This window comes from Diabrotica undecimpunctata, chromosome 1 (assembly GCF_040954645.1).
Source record: "Diabrotica undecimpunctata isolate CICGRU chromosome 1, icDiaUnde3, whole genome shotgun sequence".
NCBI lineage: Eukaryota > Metazoa > Arthropoda > Insecta > Coleoptera > Chrysomelidae > Diabrotica > Diabrotica undecimpunctata.
The window spans coordinates 137,816,801-137,833,514 of NC_092803.1; the positions used below are offsets into that span (position 1 = coordinate 137,816,801).

At 31.6% G+C, this 16,714-nt stretch overlaps 1 protein-coding gene across 2 annotated transcripts in view; it reads left to right on the forward strand.

Annotated features, from left to right (window-relative positions):
• The window catches only part of nes (lysophosphatidylcholine acyltransferase 3 protein nessy), a 53,284-nt gene extending 37,037 nt beyond the window's left edge, over window positions 1-16,247 (forward strand). For both annotated transcript variants that reach the window (XM_072520099.1, XM_072520098.1), the window contains one exon: window positions 8,118-16,247. In XM_072520099.1, the coding sequence (XP_072376200.1) occupies window positions 8,118-8,390 (273 nt within the window). In that variant the 3' untranslated portion in view covers window positions 8,391-16,247. The remainder of the gene's footprint in view (window positions 1-8,117) is intronic.
• Window positions 16,248-16,714: the final 467 nt, after the last annotated feature.

Consider the following 16,714-nt stretch of genomic DNA (forward strand, 5'->3'; position numbering starts at 1 on the left):
AACGGACCAACTAGATACAGACGGAAATAAAACGAAGAATAGCAATTACTAAAACTACTTTTATGAAAATAAAGGCATTTCTTTGCAAAAATCATCTCATTCTTTGTCAACGGCAAAGAATGGTTAAGTGCTATAGTTGGTCTGTACTTTCGTATGGAGCAGAAGTGTTTACACTACAAGTATCAAGTATGAACAGAATTGAAGCACTTGAAATATGAATCGGCTGCTGAAGATACCTTGAACAGCAAAAAAAAGTAGTCAGGAAGGTCAACAAATATAGAGAATTGCTAAAGACTGGGAAACACCGGAAAATGTCTTATCTGGGACATATAGTGAGGGGAAATTGATATGGAATATTACAAGTGATCCTTAAATAGAAGGCCGTAGAGGTGTAGGAAGAAAACAGGTTTTCTTGGTTAAAAACATTCATGAATAGACTCACGATATCAGATGTAGGAAAATTATTCCATGTGGCAGAAGATCGAGAAGTCTTCGCAATGGTGATCGCCAATGTCAGATAACTCTGATATGGCACTTTAAGAAGAAAAATTTCCTTGCGTGGTTCGAAGTCACAGTAAACAGTTGGAAGAGTCCATTTACGCGACTAGAGAGTCCATTATACAACATGTAAACTGTTTCAATTTTATTAAAATCTATAAGAAATCAATAAAAAAATATATAAAAAATTTAAATAAATAATAAAATTACTTTATTCAATTTTAAAAATATTATTTAAATTTTAAAAATACAGAAAACATAGAATGATGCTTCGCACTAGTCTACAGTACCGCCTGCTGTACCAGTTTTTTTTGTAAAGAACGAAACATTCAGTATATAACCCCACATCAGTATTTGAGGAATTGGTTGATAAATAGTTTTTATGTATTGCTTGTCAAATTTAACGTGATACTTGGCCGATTTAAAATTAGGCTCCACCCACGATGCGCATTCGACCACAACACAATTCGTCCTTATTTCTTTGCTCTTCGAAGTGCAAGATACTTGTATAGTCTGCGACAAAGTTTTTTTTTTATTTTACTTATGTTTAAAGTTACTGTGTGTTGAAGAAATATCGTATTACAATAGATTTGACTTTTTAAATAATTATTGTTAAGTATTTTAAATTATAAACATGGATTTTCATTCAAAATTAGAAGGCAAAGTCTTGTCTGGACAAATGAAGAAATGGTTAAGACAAAAGAACATTTCCTTTTTAGACGAAATGATAAAAGCAGAATTATATAATCTAATAAAAATTCACAAGAAATAAAATAAAATAGATCAAATTATGAAAAATGCAGGTCACCTTGTCTTAAGACTACCTCCCTACCACCCGGACTTAAATCAAATTGAGTTAGTGTGGGCTGCTCTAAAACAATATGTGGCAAATAAAAATGTAGATTTTAAATTTAAAATGTTGAAACATATTGTGATGAGTTTTTCTGCAAATTTTCCCAAGATGAGTGGAAAAAATATTGCGAGCATGCTATTTCTTATGAGCGTTATTATATGGAAAAGGAACCAGCTCTAGACTTAATTGTAGACGATTTAATAATACATTTGCAGACATATAGTGACACTGATAATGTGGATTCTCTAGAAAATAGTAGTTCGGAGACAGAAGACGAACTTTAATTCTAATCGTGTCTTTTGCGGTGAGTTATAAATTAACAACTCAGTCACTATTTGAGATATATTTTATACGATATATTTCTACAAAATCTCCTTACAAAAATAAAATATTCGGGAAAGTTAATAAAGTTATACAGTTTAGTACCTAAATACCGGATGTTGACAGCCATCCCAACGGGGCTGGTATTATTCTATTGTAAAGAATTATTTCTTTCTTTCTATTATAACAGATTAAATATTTATGACTTACTAAAATGCTAAAATGCCAAAAATCCGAAGAATAAAAATATATGACTATAATATAAAATATTACAATTCTAGTATAAAAATTAAGTAATAAATGTTTCGGCGGTATGTTCCAGGTATAAGATTAACTACTGTTCTTTTATTCTTATACAGTTTACTGTAACGCAAATGTAAAGCTTTCATCTCTGCCAATATTCCTCTTATAAAATTACAGAACGAGACATTTATAGAAGTGTTCAAAAAAACTGCCGCTTCAACATGACTGAATGGTCAATATTAATGAGTCAAATAAAATATAATTATTAAAAGAATTTTTTAGCAAGTAACAAAAACAAAATATTTTGTATTTTGAGAAAAATTTCCGAAGGAAAAATTGAAACGTCAAAATAACATGCAATATAGACATATAATAGAAGTTCCATTAATAAATAAGGTCACTCTCTGTAAACTTGTAGTATGGAGTGTACCGATGAGGCGAAGAGACCGAGCGCATTATGTATCTTTTTTCTCCGAATGCGTTCTCACTTAATTTTCTACGCAAGTGGACAAATTTGTCAAGTATCACCTTAAATTTGACAAGCCGTAATAGTCGTTAATTTTATCTTATCGTATATCATCATAAAGAACATCAAAAGTTACGAAACTATTTATTTAACTTTATCTCCTATATTTAATAATACACATAAAAATTGTATTTACTGATACTTTCGAAAAGTTTTAAAAACAACTTTAACTATTTTCCAAAGTAATAAATTTTTAAAATTTTAATGATACCTATAATATAAACTTGCTTTCTAAATAATAGACAAGAAAATAATTCATACTTGCGGTTTTATTGATAGACGTAGTCTATGACATCTATATTATGTCGTAATGACTAGAACGGTCATTAAGGGGTAAATAATTTTTTTGTGTGCATCCCTCCTTATAGGATTGAAAGGGGTGGAAAATATGTACGTTTTTCCTAATATTTTCTCATGTATCTCCAAAATTATTGATTTCGGGGAAAAACTTTATGATTAAAATATGAAATAAAATTAAATTTTATACGTAAAAAGTATGTTGCAATATTTGACTGTAATTACAAGTTATGCTTTCTTCCAGCTTCTTCCTAATTGTTATATGTATTGTGTAGTTTAAAACAACAAAATGTTGTGTATTAGGGGACAAGACAAAAATAAAACAGATATCATGACTGTAGACAAAACAAAACGTTGAAACAAATGAAAAGAATAAATAGATACTATGGTTCTGAAAGTATTTTTTCATAACATAACGTAACATTTCTGTTATCTACTATGTTTAATGGAAAGACAGCACCATTTTAATTGAAAATACATCGTCTAATCCAGTTGTTTTTAGTATTCCCAGCAATTTGTCACATCACAGTTGTGCAGATGTATACCTAAACTCTGTTCATTCCCAAGATCGAGATCATACCCATCGGTGGTTTTGTAGTGTCGTCGCAGCTTTGGACATAACTAGCGATGGGTGTGATCTCGAGCTTATTTTGGAAATGAACGGTGTTTAGTGATTTATATCTCGCCCCCTTTGTATCAGTACTTGAAGACTGAACAGGTGTTTACATAGAAAAAAAACATTTACCCAATATATAGACCAGGGATGCACAGACTTATTAAGACTAGGGGCCACTCGGGCAAATCATGAATTGATGGCGGGCCGGCCGCCAGAAGTATAGGTAATTAAAGACAATAAAGAATTGATAATAATTTATTAAAATTGAAAAATAATTTATTAATTTGAAGCGTGGCACTGCATAGTGCTTACAATCTTTTTTATATTTGGCTCAAATTTACTTGTAGCAACACGTAAAACTGCTTCCAAACTTTCATTTGCAAGGCGGTTTCGATTTTTTGTTTTATTATTATTTAGTATTGAAAAAGTTTGTTCACATATATAGGTAGAACCAAAGAAGCTGGCACATTTCAGAGCGTTTATGCGCAACTCTTCGTACATATTTTTATCAATGCAGCGGTAAAAGTTCAGCAAGTCTCCTTCGTTGAATTTGTTGCGTAAATCTTGGTCGTTTTGAATGTCGATAATTTCTAACTGCATTGACTCTGGCGCATTTTCAACTGAAATCGTGAAAGGATTGCCGAATATGTCCAACAGAGGTTTCACTTTTTTAAACTCCGAAAATCTTTCTTGAAAAGATTGAATCAAAATATCTAGCTTTTCTACATAACTGAAATTAATCGCAGTTTTGTTGAATTTTTCAGCCATTTTCTTATAATTCGGAAAATGATTGTAATTTCCAGAATTCAACTGTGATCTGAAAAGTGTCAGCTTGCATTGAAAGGATGATACATGAGCGTATAGCTGGGATATCAGTTGATTTTTACCTTGAAGCCGTGTGTTCAAGACATTCAAATGATTTGTACTGTCAACTAAAAAAGCCAAATCACACAACCAATCAGGATTTTTAAGTTCCGGGACATCCCTTTGCTTTTCCGCCAGAAATATTCCAATTTCTTGTATTAAATTTAGAAATCGTTCCAGTGTCAATCCACGACTTAGCCACCTTACTTCTGTATAATACAGTAAATCTCCGTATTCGCTTTCGATGTCATCAAGAAATTGTTTGAATTTTCTGTGATTGAGTCCTCGTGATTTTATGAAATTTACAATCGAAATTACCACTTTCATGACATTTTGAAATTCAATTTTTTTAGAACAGAGGGCTTCTTGGTGTATAATGCAGTGAAACTGCATAAGATCTTCAGCGTTTATTTTTAAGTCCAAATCAGTTTTTGAACACTCATCCAAAAGAACATTGAGTATATCAACTCCTTTGGTTTGACCTTTCAATGAACACATTCCTAATAACTCTTCTAAGACTTCAAAATCTTGAATAACACCTCGTATGAATATGAGAAGTTGAGCTGTGGAACTAATATCAGTGGATTCGTCGAGTGCTAATGAAAAAAATTCAATGATCTTAGTTTTTTCAATTAATTGTTCCGCAATATTACCTGACAAAGATATTATTCGTCTTTGGATAGTCATTTGGATACGATTCAGTTGAATTTTCTCAAACTTTTTTGATGCTTCTGGACATATTTTCTTAGCGGCATTTTCTATGCATTCTTTTACAAAATCGCCATCATTAAAGGGGCGACTTCGCTTTGTATCATTCGAGAAATTTCATAACTAACTTCTGTAGCTGTTTCTGAATCTTGAATGGGTTTTGTAAACATAGCTTGCTGACCAATAAACTCCCGTTTTAAAGACAACATTTTTTGCTTTCTTAATTCGCCTGTAAACTTGGTAAAAGAAGGATGCTGCGTTTCATAGTGCCTTTTTACATTATATTCCTTTGTAATCGCAACAGAATTCTTGCAAATTAAACAAACGACTTTGTTATGCGACCATACAAAAAAGTATTTCTCAGTCCAAATTTCTTGAAACTGCCGATTTTCATCTTTAACCTTACGTTTTTTACTAGGTCCTGGCTTCTACATGTTGCGTTCTAATCCTGGCTAGGATTAACACAGCACCTGAAAACAATTACAGGGCCTACTTAAATTACCCATCCTTTTTTAAATTATCAAAAATAATTGATTGAATATTATTCCTAAGAAATTTTAAGATTTTTATACAGATTTTATATCTGAAATAATGACGTAATTATTACAATTAGAGAAATTCTGATAAAAATAGTAATTTCTTTGTTTTATTTTAATATTTGGCCAACATTAAAGCTAAATTTGATTAAATAGGTAGGGAAACACTTATTAATAACAGAGTTTTACTTACGATTTCACAACACAATTATACACGGCACTTGACGGGTTAACACTGCAATAGTAAATCGACGTGTAACTGTACTCTGTGCATACGACTGTGGAAGCTTCGTATTCCTACGCGAGCAATCGGGAATTCGGGACTACTGCTATCTCGCTTGCTCGCACCGCGCTAGAACATTCTTGATTTCTCTACTATTTTAAACTTTATAGCAAGCGATGTTACTTGACTTAGCATTTTTGGGCACTAGATTCAAATAGCGCTCGCGAGATTCAAATTACTTTTCGAACATATTTTTTTTTGGTTTTATTCTGGAATAGAATTCAATAGTTTTCGAATGTACAAGAGTATTATTTTTGCTGTCAGCGGGCCACCAGTATTCGGCGGTCTGTGCATCCATGATATAGACAAACGCGCACATATACAGGTTCGGAAAAAAATTATGCTGGGTATTACAAATATCAGCGACATATCTAACAAAAATATTTCATTATCTTTTTATTTAATAGACAAATATCACAATCGTATTTCCCCTAGTCTCCCCTCCACATTGTGGATGAACGCCCATCCTACGATGCCTAAAACCGATTGTTTCTGATCCCATTACACCGTTTCAAGCCTCAAGTGTACCTCTCATTTATTTTAGAAGTAGCAAGGTGTGATAATCAAAATTCAATATGCAGACTGTTTACACAACTGCAAAAAGAGTGCAAATAATAAAATGGTACTTTAGGGGGCCATTCTGTACAAGAAACTATTAACTTATTTATTACAGATTTTGAACATAGGCCAAATAACTTGTAGAAAAACTGCATTGTCCATTGTTCATACATTTGAAAAGTTTGGCTGCACTAGTGGCAGATGTAAAAACTGCTTCCCATCAGATTAATCTCGGGAAAAGAAAATTAGTTAAGAATGGGAAATTGGAGAAACCCAGGTCTGTGCATTGGCAGAAGCGACACCGTGTTTAATAAACAAATTGCCAATGAAGTTGACTTAAATGAAAAAAAGTGGGGAATATTTTGAAAAGAAACAACTACCATTGTTTTAAAGTGCAGACCATCCAAGAAATATTTCCTGATGTTCATTTTAACGATGCAATTTTGTCAAATAATGATGGAGAAATGCAATGCAAATAATAATTTTTTTAAGAATATTTTGTTTACAGACAGGTACTCCTTCACAATACACAAGAAACATAATACATTCGTTGTACGTTATTGGTCTTAGGAAAATAAGCATTTGAGTGTGTCTATGCATAGGCAGTATCCTCAAAAGTTGATTGTTTGGATTGGAATTTTGGGACATCACATTATTGGTCCTTTTTTCATGGAAGGAATCTAAACGCAGTAAAATATCTTGAATTACTGCGAAATCAAATTATTCGTGCACTTCAACATCTTAAAATCAACTTACGAATTTTGCTTTCAATAAGACGGCTGGCCTTCACATAATGCGCAGGCCGTTAGAGACTTTTTAGCTTTATTTTTCGTGAACGTGTGATTAGTACACAAGGTACAATAAAATGGCCCTCTTGATCACCCGACTTACTTCCTCTAGGTTTTTATTTATATGATGGTAAAGATCACGTTGTATAGGCATGAATTCGAGCGATCCCCCAACTTGGAGCATCTGGGACAAAAGATAATCGAACATAGCCAAAACAAAAATAAACTCAACCCATGAGAAATTCGTAGTATAATAGATTTGATTTCTGTTTGTTTTGGTTTAGAATTTTTAATTGTTTGAAATCATTTTTAATTTAAGCAGTAGTTTTGGAATTAATTTTTATTTTATTTCATTTTTATAGAACTAATTTTATATTCACACCCTCTACTTCTAAAATATCCAAACAAAAATATGGTTTGAAAGATATTATGTGGAAAATGACCTAATACCACGCCTACAAACCAATGTCCCACTAAGAGAGTGAAACACAATTTTCTATTTTTATTTGGAATAAGCCACAAATTGACTTTGAAATTAGCCACAATTTTATTTTAAAATAAGTTTATTTTGTCATTTCGATTTCCGAACTGATTTCCGAAAGGCAAATTAAATAAAATAAACTTATTTTTAAGTAAAATTGTGGCTTCTTAAATTTATTATCTTAGCACATTTTTCAAATGCTAAAAAGACGATAGGTAAAATAAAAACAATAAGTATGGCAACAATATTGAACCTCGCATCTCGAATTGCTTCCTCTATTCAAGTTCCGGCAAGGTTTTTTGGGGACCTAATAATCCTATGCCGTTACCCACGTTTGAATACTCAGGTTTAATTCTTTTCGGTACTATATACACACATACATACACATATGCACACACAAACACACACAAAAGTTTACACAAAAGATCCGATAAATCTTAGTGCAGAGAGGATGCTATATAGCTATGCGATCTATACTAGAGTCCCGCACCAACTCTATTTTTTTAGGCTTATTTTTTTATTTTCTAATATATTTTATATTTTAGATAAAATCAATAGTGAATTCGAACGACAGCCTCAAGAACTTCTTCGCTTTGCCACAACTTCAGTTACCTCTTGAGATAATCCTCAGGATCTACACATTCGTCTTTATGGGCTGGTGTCTAATACCGTTTGGCCTTTTGAAGTTTAACAAGTACTGGCATGCTATGGCAAACGCTAGTTATGTGGGCATAATATTATTCGTATTGTGGCCTTTTGTATATTCACCTCTAATTAGATTTGTGCTTAAAAAGATGCGAACCAAAAGGACTGAGTAACGTAGGTTTATATAGACTTAGGTGGTGTGTTTGTACAAGTTTGTGATAAAGGAAAAGTAATTTTTTTATAGTTTAAGGAACAATTAATCGCTCAAAGCCCTCAAAATAAAATGTGACACAAAATAGCTTGAAAATTTAAAAGTAGAATGATTCCAGAACAATGTAAATTTTTAACTGTTTCTCGTGCTTCCTTTGGCTTCCGTTCATCAGTTTAGCATGTTGGCAAATGTGTTTTGCAGAATTTTTTAAAATTATTGTTTGCTTTCTTTTTGAAACTCAAAAAATACTACATTATGCTGTCCCTGTATAATTTTGCGACAAATAACAGTCACATATATGACCACAGGATTCTTGTCTTGAAATTGGTTATCACTCACTACCAAAAAGGTCATAACAATATATTTTTTTTAAATAGTAAATTACCTTCTTGCCTAACTCTCCTTTTTTGGGAATTATGTAAAAATTGAACCTATTCAATAAATTGATGTTCAAATCTTGAACGTGTGCTGTGACTTGGTTGTAAGAGACATAGCAACGTTTTTAAAAATACTCTCCCAACTCTTCCTTGTTCAAAATTTTATTAACACTGAAGTTGATGAATAAGCTAAAGTTGCTAAAATCATTAACTTTTGCTTTCAGTTAACTGTGTGACTCGCAAAAGTGGTTTCCTTGAAAAGAACCTCGTGCACAGTTCTTCTTTTTTGTGAACTATATTAAACGTGAAGCTGTTAAAAAGTGATATTGTGAAAATCTCGAATCCTGCGCTGTTACTTGATTGTATAGCAATGTTTTTAAAACATCTGCACAGGGAGCAGTTTCGTGGTCAGCTATCCTTTTTCGAGGTATATTAAACTTCTAGCTGTTAAAATCTTGAAAAAGTGCGGTTATCTGATCCATTACATCTAAAACATTACATCTAGTAATGTTTTAAAAAGTGCTCAACCGTTTGCCCAACCTTTTTTTCAATATTGTATTAAAAGTAAAAGTATTGTATAAACTGAAGCTGCTAAAATCTTGGATTCACGCTGTTATTTCACTATTTGAGCTCATGATTTATTTTATTAAAAGTGAAGCTTTTCATACAATGAAGAACTAAAATTTTTAAGCTAAAAATAGAGTGCTGTTAAAATCTTAAGCTCAGTACGGTTCGTTTACTGTGGAAGGTTATAATATCGCTTTTTAAGAAAAGTGTAGCAGCGACGTTTTGTAACTTTGAGCTATTCACGATTATATTAACATCAAAGCTTTCGAATACAATGGATCTACTAAAATGTTAAACTCATTGTTTCACATCAACTGTGATTGCTTTTAGATTTTTAGAAAATATATAACTAGTCACGTGTCCAAAAGCCTACTTTTTGAACCACCCAGTTGTCTAACTTTTAATTTTTCAGGATTGGGTTAAAATTGCCAAAATTATAAGTTGCCAAATAGTTTAGTCCATTTAAAAAAGTATGTAGTGAGGCAGATACTCAAAGTATAATAACTAAAGCTATAGTACTTTCTTATTTAGTATCTGGCATATGGACTCATTTCCTTTTTTTAATTGTGTTTTAGTCTTCCATTTCAAATATGAAACCATTTCCTTTTGCTCACTATTTAACGCTACATAATCCTTAAAGATGCGTGGTGTTTTAGAGTGTTGGTTGATTAATTTTTTGATATTTTTCCTTTCTATTGAATTCTGTTATATACTTCATCCTAGTACACAGTGCAGCAGATGAAAATGGCGATAAAAGTGCCATTCACTTTATAGAAAAATATTTAGAAGCTATCTAAGATTGTAATATACAATATTAATACATAGTTTATTATAAAACTCTTGTTAATTGAGTGTAAGTCCTTGTTATTAAAATGAACTGTAAACTTTATTGAGTTTTCTGCTAGACTAAAAGTGGTCGTAGAGATACGGAACAATAACTTAACGAGATAAAGCAAAACCTGTTAAAGACAATTCAAATTTTCAGTATGTTTTTTTTTCAAAATACGAAACCAGTGATAATTAAACTGTCTATTGAAAATCTCAGTATTGTTAGTGTTGTTGATTGTACCACTTTTTTAATTTTATATTGATTCACCTACTTTCAGGGCTAATTGGAATGAAGTAGTATTTTGTTTCAAATTGTTTTCATTGCTTACTTCCTGCGTAAACTCTTTCTGCCTCTTGCTAAAATTAATGATTCTACAAAGCTATTTCGTGACCATTTAACATATAAAATAAACAAATCTACCAGTTGGATTGATAATAAGAGCCGCAATTTTCTAGAAATAAAAGTCCAGCGTAATTTTACTTTTTGGCTGCTAATGTACTTTAATGACTGGAACACTAGAGACTTCTTAAAATTTATGCTTTAAAAACTGTCACTTTTATTACAGTTTTTATTAAATCTTAAAAAATTTACGATATATTTAGAAAAATAAGTGAGATACAAATAATTTTAGTAAAAATGGGGAAGGTTACAATGTGAAATGTTCATGTTTCACTATATGCATATATTAATAATACAATTATGAGCCTTATTCATAAATATAGGGTGTCACAAAATGTACGCAAGATTTGAATTAAATAGACAACTCTGTTTCTTTTTAGATTGTAATTTTGCTATTGAATCATAAAGTATATAAGATAGGGTTATGTATGGAATAGCATATCAGGCAAATGACCTCCACGGTTTACTGGCACATACGCATTCTTTTGTCGAAATTTTTCACGACTATTTTGCATAAATATGGCTGAATTTCGCTGATGCAGCTTTGTTGAATGTCCTCTTTCAATGCATGGGTGGTTGTAGGCTTATTAGCATAGATCTTTGACTCCAAATAACCCCATAAAAAGAAATCCAATGGTGTTAAATCAGGCGATTTAGGGGGCTAGTTCTGATCATCGAAACGAGAGAGTACACGACCAGCAAATGTCAACAGAAATTGAACTGTTTCACGGGCTGTCTGGCATGTGGCACCGTCTTGTTAAAACCACATGTCGACCACATCAATATTATCCAATTTAGGCAGAAAAACTCCAACCCAAAATCCGCACCAAACAGTGACACGTTGTTGATGCATTTTTTTTCGACAGTCACATGTGGGTTCTCAGAACCCCAAATGGGACAATTTTGATGATTAACAAAGCCATCAAGGTGACAATGTGCTTCATCGCTTAAGATGATTTTGCTCGAAAAGTCGACATCCACTTGTTGATGTTCAATAATCCGTTCAACGAATTTTCTTCGCTCTGCATGGTCCTTAGGCTTTAGTTCACGTGTCAATTGAACTTTACAAGTATGCTTGTAAAGTAAAGTTTAATCAATATTCCGACCATATTTTGTACTAAATTTTTGTAAAAACCGTCGCCGCCAAACTATCATTATTTTTTAAAAAATTGTTCAAAAAAGAAAATGCGTTGTTCTCTCGTGTAACGATCCATTTGTACTAAGACTAAACTATCAGCAGTCAAAACAGTTTTTGTTTTTTTTTTGTTTCCAACACTTAACTGCATAAATGGCGGCAAATTCAAATACAGCGTGAGTCTTGAGACACCCTTTATGTTGGTTAAGTTGCTTCGAAAACTGCAATAATTGTTGATTATACGCTTTTTATCCATTGAAGCAGACAACGTGAAAGCAAGCCTAGGAGTTAATAGAATCTAATAAATAGAATAGATTATTTTGAAATATTGTGAAATATATTGTATCATCGGAGTATGGTATTTACTGTACAATTTGATGGAATCTATGAATGCGCAGGTGATTTCACATAAAATATTCGTGAGAACGTGAATATTTATTAATTTAAAAAATGTTCATCAATTAAGAACTGGGAGATGTTGGACTAAACAGTAAAGGGGTTTCTAGACGGTCAAGATTCTTAGCGCGCGCGTGCTGCTTTTTATTTTACAGCTTCAAAGTACTCAAATATCGTTCCTTTTATTCCAAATTTCACCTTAGAAAATGATAGAAGTTATAAGGTGCAGAATCTAGCAAAGAAGCCGCTTGAATTAACACTCCCTAGACACTTTTTGAGAGACAATGCGAAATTAAGTAAAGGGGTTTCTAGACGGTCAAGATTCTTAGCGCGCGCGTGCTGCTTTTTATTTTACAGCTTCAAAGGACTCATATATCGTTCCTTTTATTCCAAATTTCACCTTAGAAAATGATAGAAGTTATAAGGTGCAGAATCTAGCAAAGAAGCCGCTTGAATTAACACTCCCTAGAAACTTTTTGAGAGACAATGCGAAATTAAGTGCTACATTTTCTTGTTGCGGAACTCACGACTTCCATTTTCACAATACGGGTCTTTTTCCTTACTTTTTTCACGAAGTTCAGCAACAACCTGATGGTTTTGTAGGAAAGAAACAAATTTCGCAACAATATTGTACCGCGTTGACTAATAAAGTTGACTAGCAGGATTAGTTCACTAATCTTTTATCCCGGGTGACAGTAAATTAACCTTTGTAGATTGTTAACTAAAAACTGTCTCTTATTAAATTTATGGAGCATGATGTGGAAAAAGTCTCTATTCACAATCCTTTATGTTTTTTAAAATATTAAATGATGTTGTGTTTATTCGACCGGTTTTAGAGTTTTCAATAAGTACTCCATCATCAGCCTTATGAAACTAAGAAAGGCTGAAAATAAAAATCATTATCATCATCAATACATAGGTAATAACCTATGTCTTAATATTAATATTCCATGGCTATTGTAATATCGACTAACAAATAAATCCACGATACATCGGTTTTATCAGAGTATGATGGAATTTGTGGCCAGTACAGTATAATAATGATATTAGAAAAGGAAGTAACATGTAGAGATACTTACATTACAGTTAGTTGATCTATCATAAAATCCTTCAACGACCAGGTATATATTTTTATTTTTAAAGAATGTAATTTTTGTGTTCTAACCTCCTGTTGATTAGTGGTATTAGTTGGAGGTGCCTCCACTAGTGCCAGAAAGACGTTGAAATTTTAGAATTATTGTTAAAATTATTTCTTAGACAAATAACACTTTTTATAAGACAAGTTAAAATTAACATTAAAATAATTAAAATATAATATCTTTTGCCAAAATATGTAATTATTTAAAAATAAAATTTTGTTATAGGTATAATACTGCTGTGGTGTGTTGGCAAAAATCTTAGCTTGATTATGACGGGAGGTTTAAGTTTATGTTTCAAATTGCTAACAATAAGATTTCTAATAACATTACCCTACTGTACTGAGCACATATTCCATCAGGGTGTGGTAAAACCGATGTATTGTAGAGTCATTTATCAGTCAATACGACAATAACGATGGACATTAATATTAAGACATAGGTAATACATGATTTTTATTTTTTGCGTTTGTTAGTATCTTAGGCTTGATGACATACTTAAATGAACATAAACTACTGTGAATAGAGACTTTTCTTTCCGCATCATTTAGATGAACTCACATCGGCAACCATTTCATCATTTTATGGAGCATATTTCCTGGCCCGAAGGATCAAAATCTGGTTTGGATTCTAAAAAATATTATGAATGGTTACATCCGAATTAGTGAAATTATGTTCGAACGTTTTCCCCAAAAAAATCGTCTACAGAAAATTTAAATTCTGATATTTTTTATTATTTCCGTTGGTAATATTTTTGATGTGTTTGCTTTGAGTCTACACACGAACAGGAAAAATTTATACCTGTGTTACGTTTCTTTTACTAATATTTAGAAAAAATACTTGTAGAAAAGTGATTAGAACTTATTCGACTTAATATAAACAGATGATATATATGGAAATTGATTGTGAGTAAGTCTTATTTTATTTGTTTTACCTATATATATATGGAAATATTTATTGCTGATGCAATACAAGAATTATCTCCAAAAGTTAACTCTATGAATTGTTGAAGATAGACAAAAAAAACAAGAATAAGAAAAATAACGACTTATTTCAGATAAACATTTAACTACTAATTTTCAGTTCTTTGTTCTAGAGGAATAGATGGTACCCTACTCGTGGTAACGTCTCGTTCACTTATCCATTTAATATATATATATATATATATATATATATATATATATATATATATATATATATATATATATATATATATATATATATATATATATATATATTTTGAACCTAATTCCACTTTTTAGTTAATTCATAATTTAATAAACCACATATAAAATTTTACTACGAAGGAAACGTATATCCCAAGAGCATACTAAGTGAACTTTGTGAATTATAACCATGTTTGCATACAGTGCTCAGATTGCTTAACCAATAACATATTACTTAAGCTTAAAAAAACGATTACAGATTAATGTAAACGTAAGTAGCGGACAAATTGTCGTATTTAGATCCAATGCTGTCAATAAAAAAATTCGTAACCTTTGCCATTATTTAAATAGAACACCTTTGACGATTTTAACTTGCCAAATAAATTTTGCTAAATTGCTTTATAAAGTTTAGTCGAGCCAAAAATTGAATCGAATAATTATTTTTACTTTTAACAATATTATGTTATATAATTTTCTGTACAGATTCATATATAAACATCCGTAAATTCTTTTATATCTCTGTATCCTTAGCAAATTCTATCTATTTTAATCCAGTATGTGCTTGAAGTCATTAATCACACAACTTTCTTTTTTCCTTGTCGTGTTTATGATTCCATGATCGTTAATTTAAAACTAATAGATTTATATCTCTGAGTTTGTTAGTTGTTTTGGTCATTCTTCTACTTTTTGTACTACAAAGGCTTTTTTGACCTGTACATACTTTTTGATATTGTTTCTCAGACTCGTCTTTTAGACTGCAATCTTTAGATCATCTCGTTATTGGTGCTTAACTTATTCACCCATAGTAGATTGATATGTGTTGGAGAGATATCCTATTCTATTCCTGGTTTTATTTTGTCCTTAGGTGAGACGTAAAACCTTTGGCAAATAGTCATTTCACAAGTTCCAACCTATATATATATATATATATATATATATATATATATATATATATATATATATATATATATATATATATATATATATATATATTATTCTGTTCTTTTAGTTCTTTCTCATGTCCTTCAATTATCTTTTTGGTTTGGTACCCACATCTGTTTGTGCGGAGCTGCTTGATCTGCTGTACACAATTCCAGACTAAGTTGAATTTTCTCTAAGGCACATCCACAGTCATTACAGCTGCCTCGCTTCTGTATAATTTCGTTGGCGCATGCCCCACGTTTGGTAATAGGTGGCTGTCGCAAGTATTAGGCACGGTAAAATGGTACACATCATGTCTCATGTCTCAGGCGTTCTGTTGGGCTTAAAACAGCTCATTGTCGTGGGATTAATACAGGTTTATAGAGTTCTACATCTCAGCGATTTGTCCGAGATTCCAATAAGGAGTCCCAGATCTGAGTTTCACTTCAGGATCCTCTTATTCTCTATGTATACAATGTAGGGAAGTGCTCCATTCTTTTTAAGGTGTTACATTCCCATTACAGCTGAACCTCTAATTAATAATCAACTTCTTGTATGTCTTTTTAATACCCCTTATATTATCTTAATTTTGCCTAGGTGCAGACCCGTGTATGGATTATAAATACTAAGTCTTTAAAGAAGTATATAAGTGCCAGTGTCAGCTTTATACATTTAAACATACCAATAATGTGTGATTCAAGATTGTACGATGGTGTCTTTTTATACAGTTTTTTTATATTGTAATATTTTGTTGTACTTAGCTATGCACAAAGTGATCACACAAAATAGCATAATTTATTTATGGCTTATTTATTGCGGAACGGCTTAAAATAGGACTTTGTTATTATTGTTCTGGTGATTTTTATATTGTATTTAATAAATTGTTACTGATATGTGTTTATTTTTTCCTAAAAAACTGGAAGTTTCAAAAATAATAAATGTTCGATACTCTATCTAGTACAGTTGTCCTAAGTAAGTTAACCAAATATAATATATCTGCAAATATATATAATTTCATAAAAAGCTTCTTGTCGAATAGACCATTCAAAAGTTTAGCCAACGGGAAAATATCTAAATCAAAATTACAAAAAGATGGAGTCCCTTAGGAGTCAGTACTGAGTCCCATTCTCTTTATTTTTGTCATAAACGGTATAGCGTCTTTCATCAATCCCCCTGTCAAATATGCAAACTACATGCAACATTGTCCAAGAGAGTATTAAGCAACTAAGTGAATGGTCTGGTCTGACTGACTGGCTTACAGTTTTCTAGTCAGAAAACTAAGTTAATGAAGTTTTAAAAAATAACTACTGTCATTCATCAAATTTAATCCCGAATAGAGTTCAGCTTAACAAAATAGAAT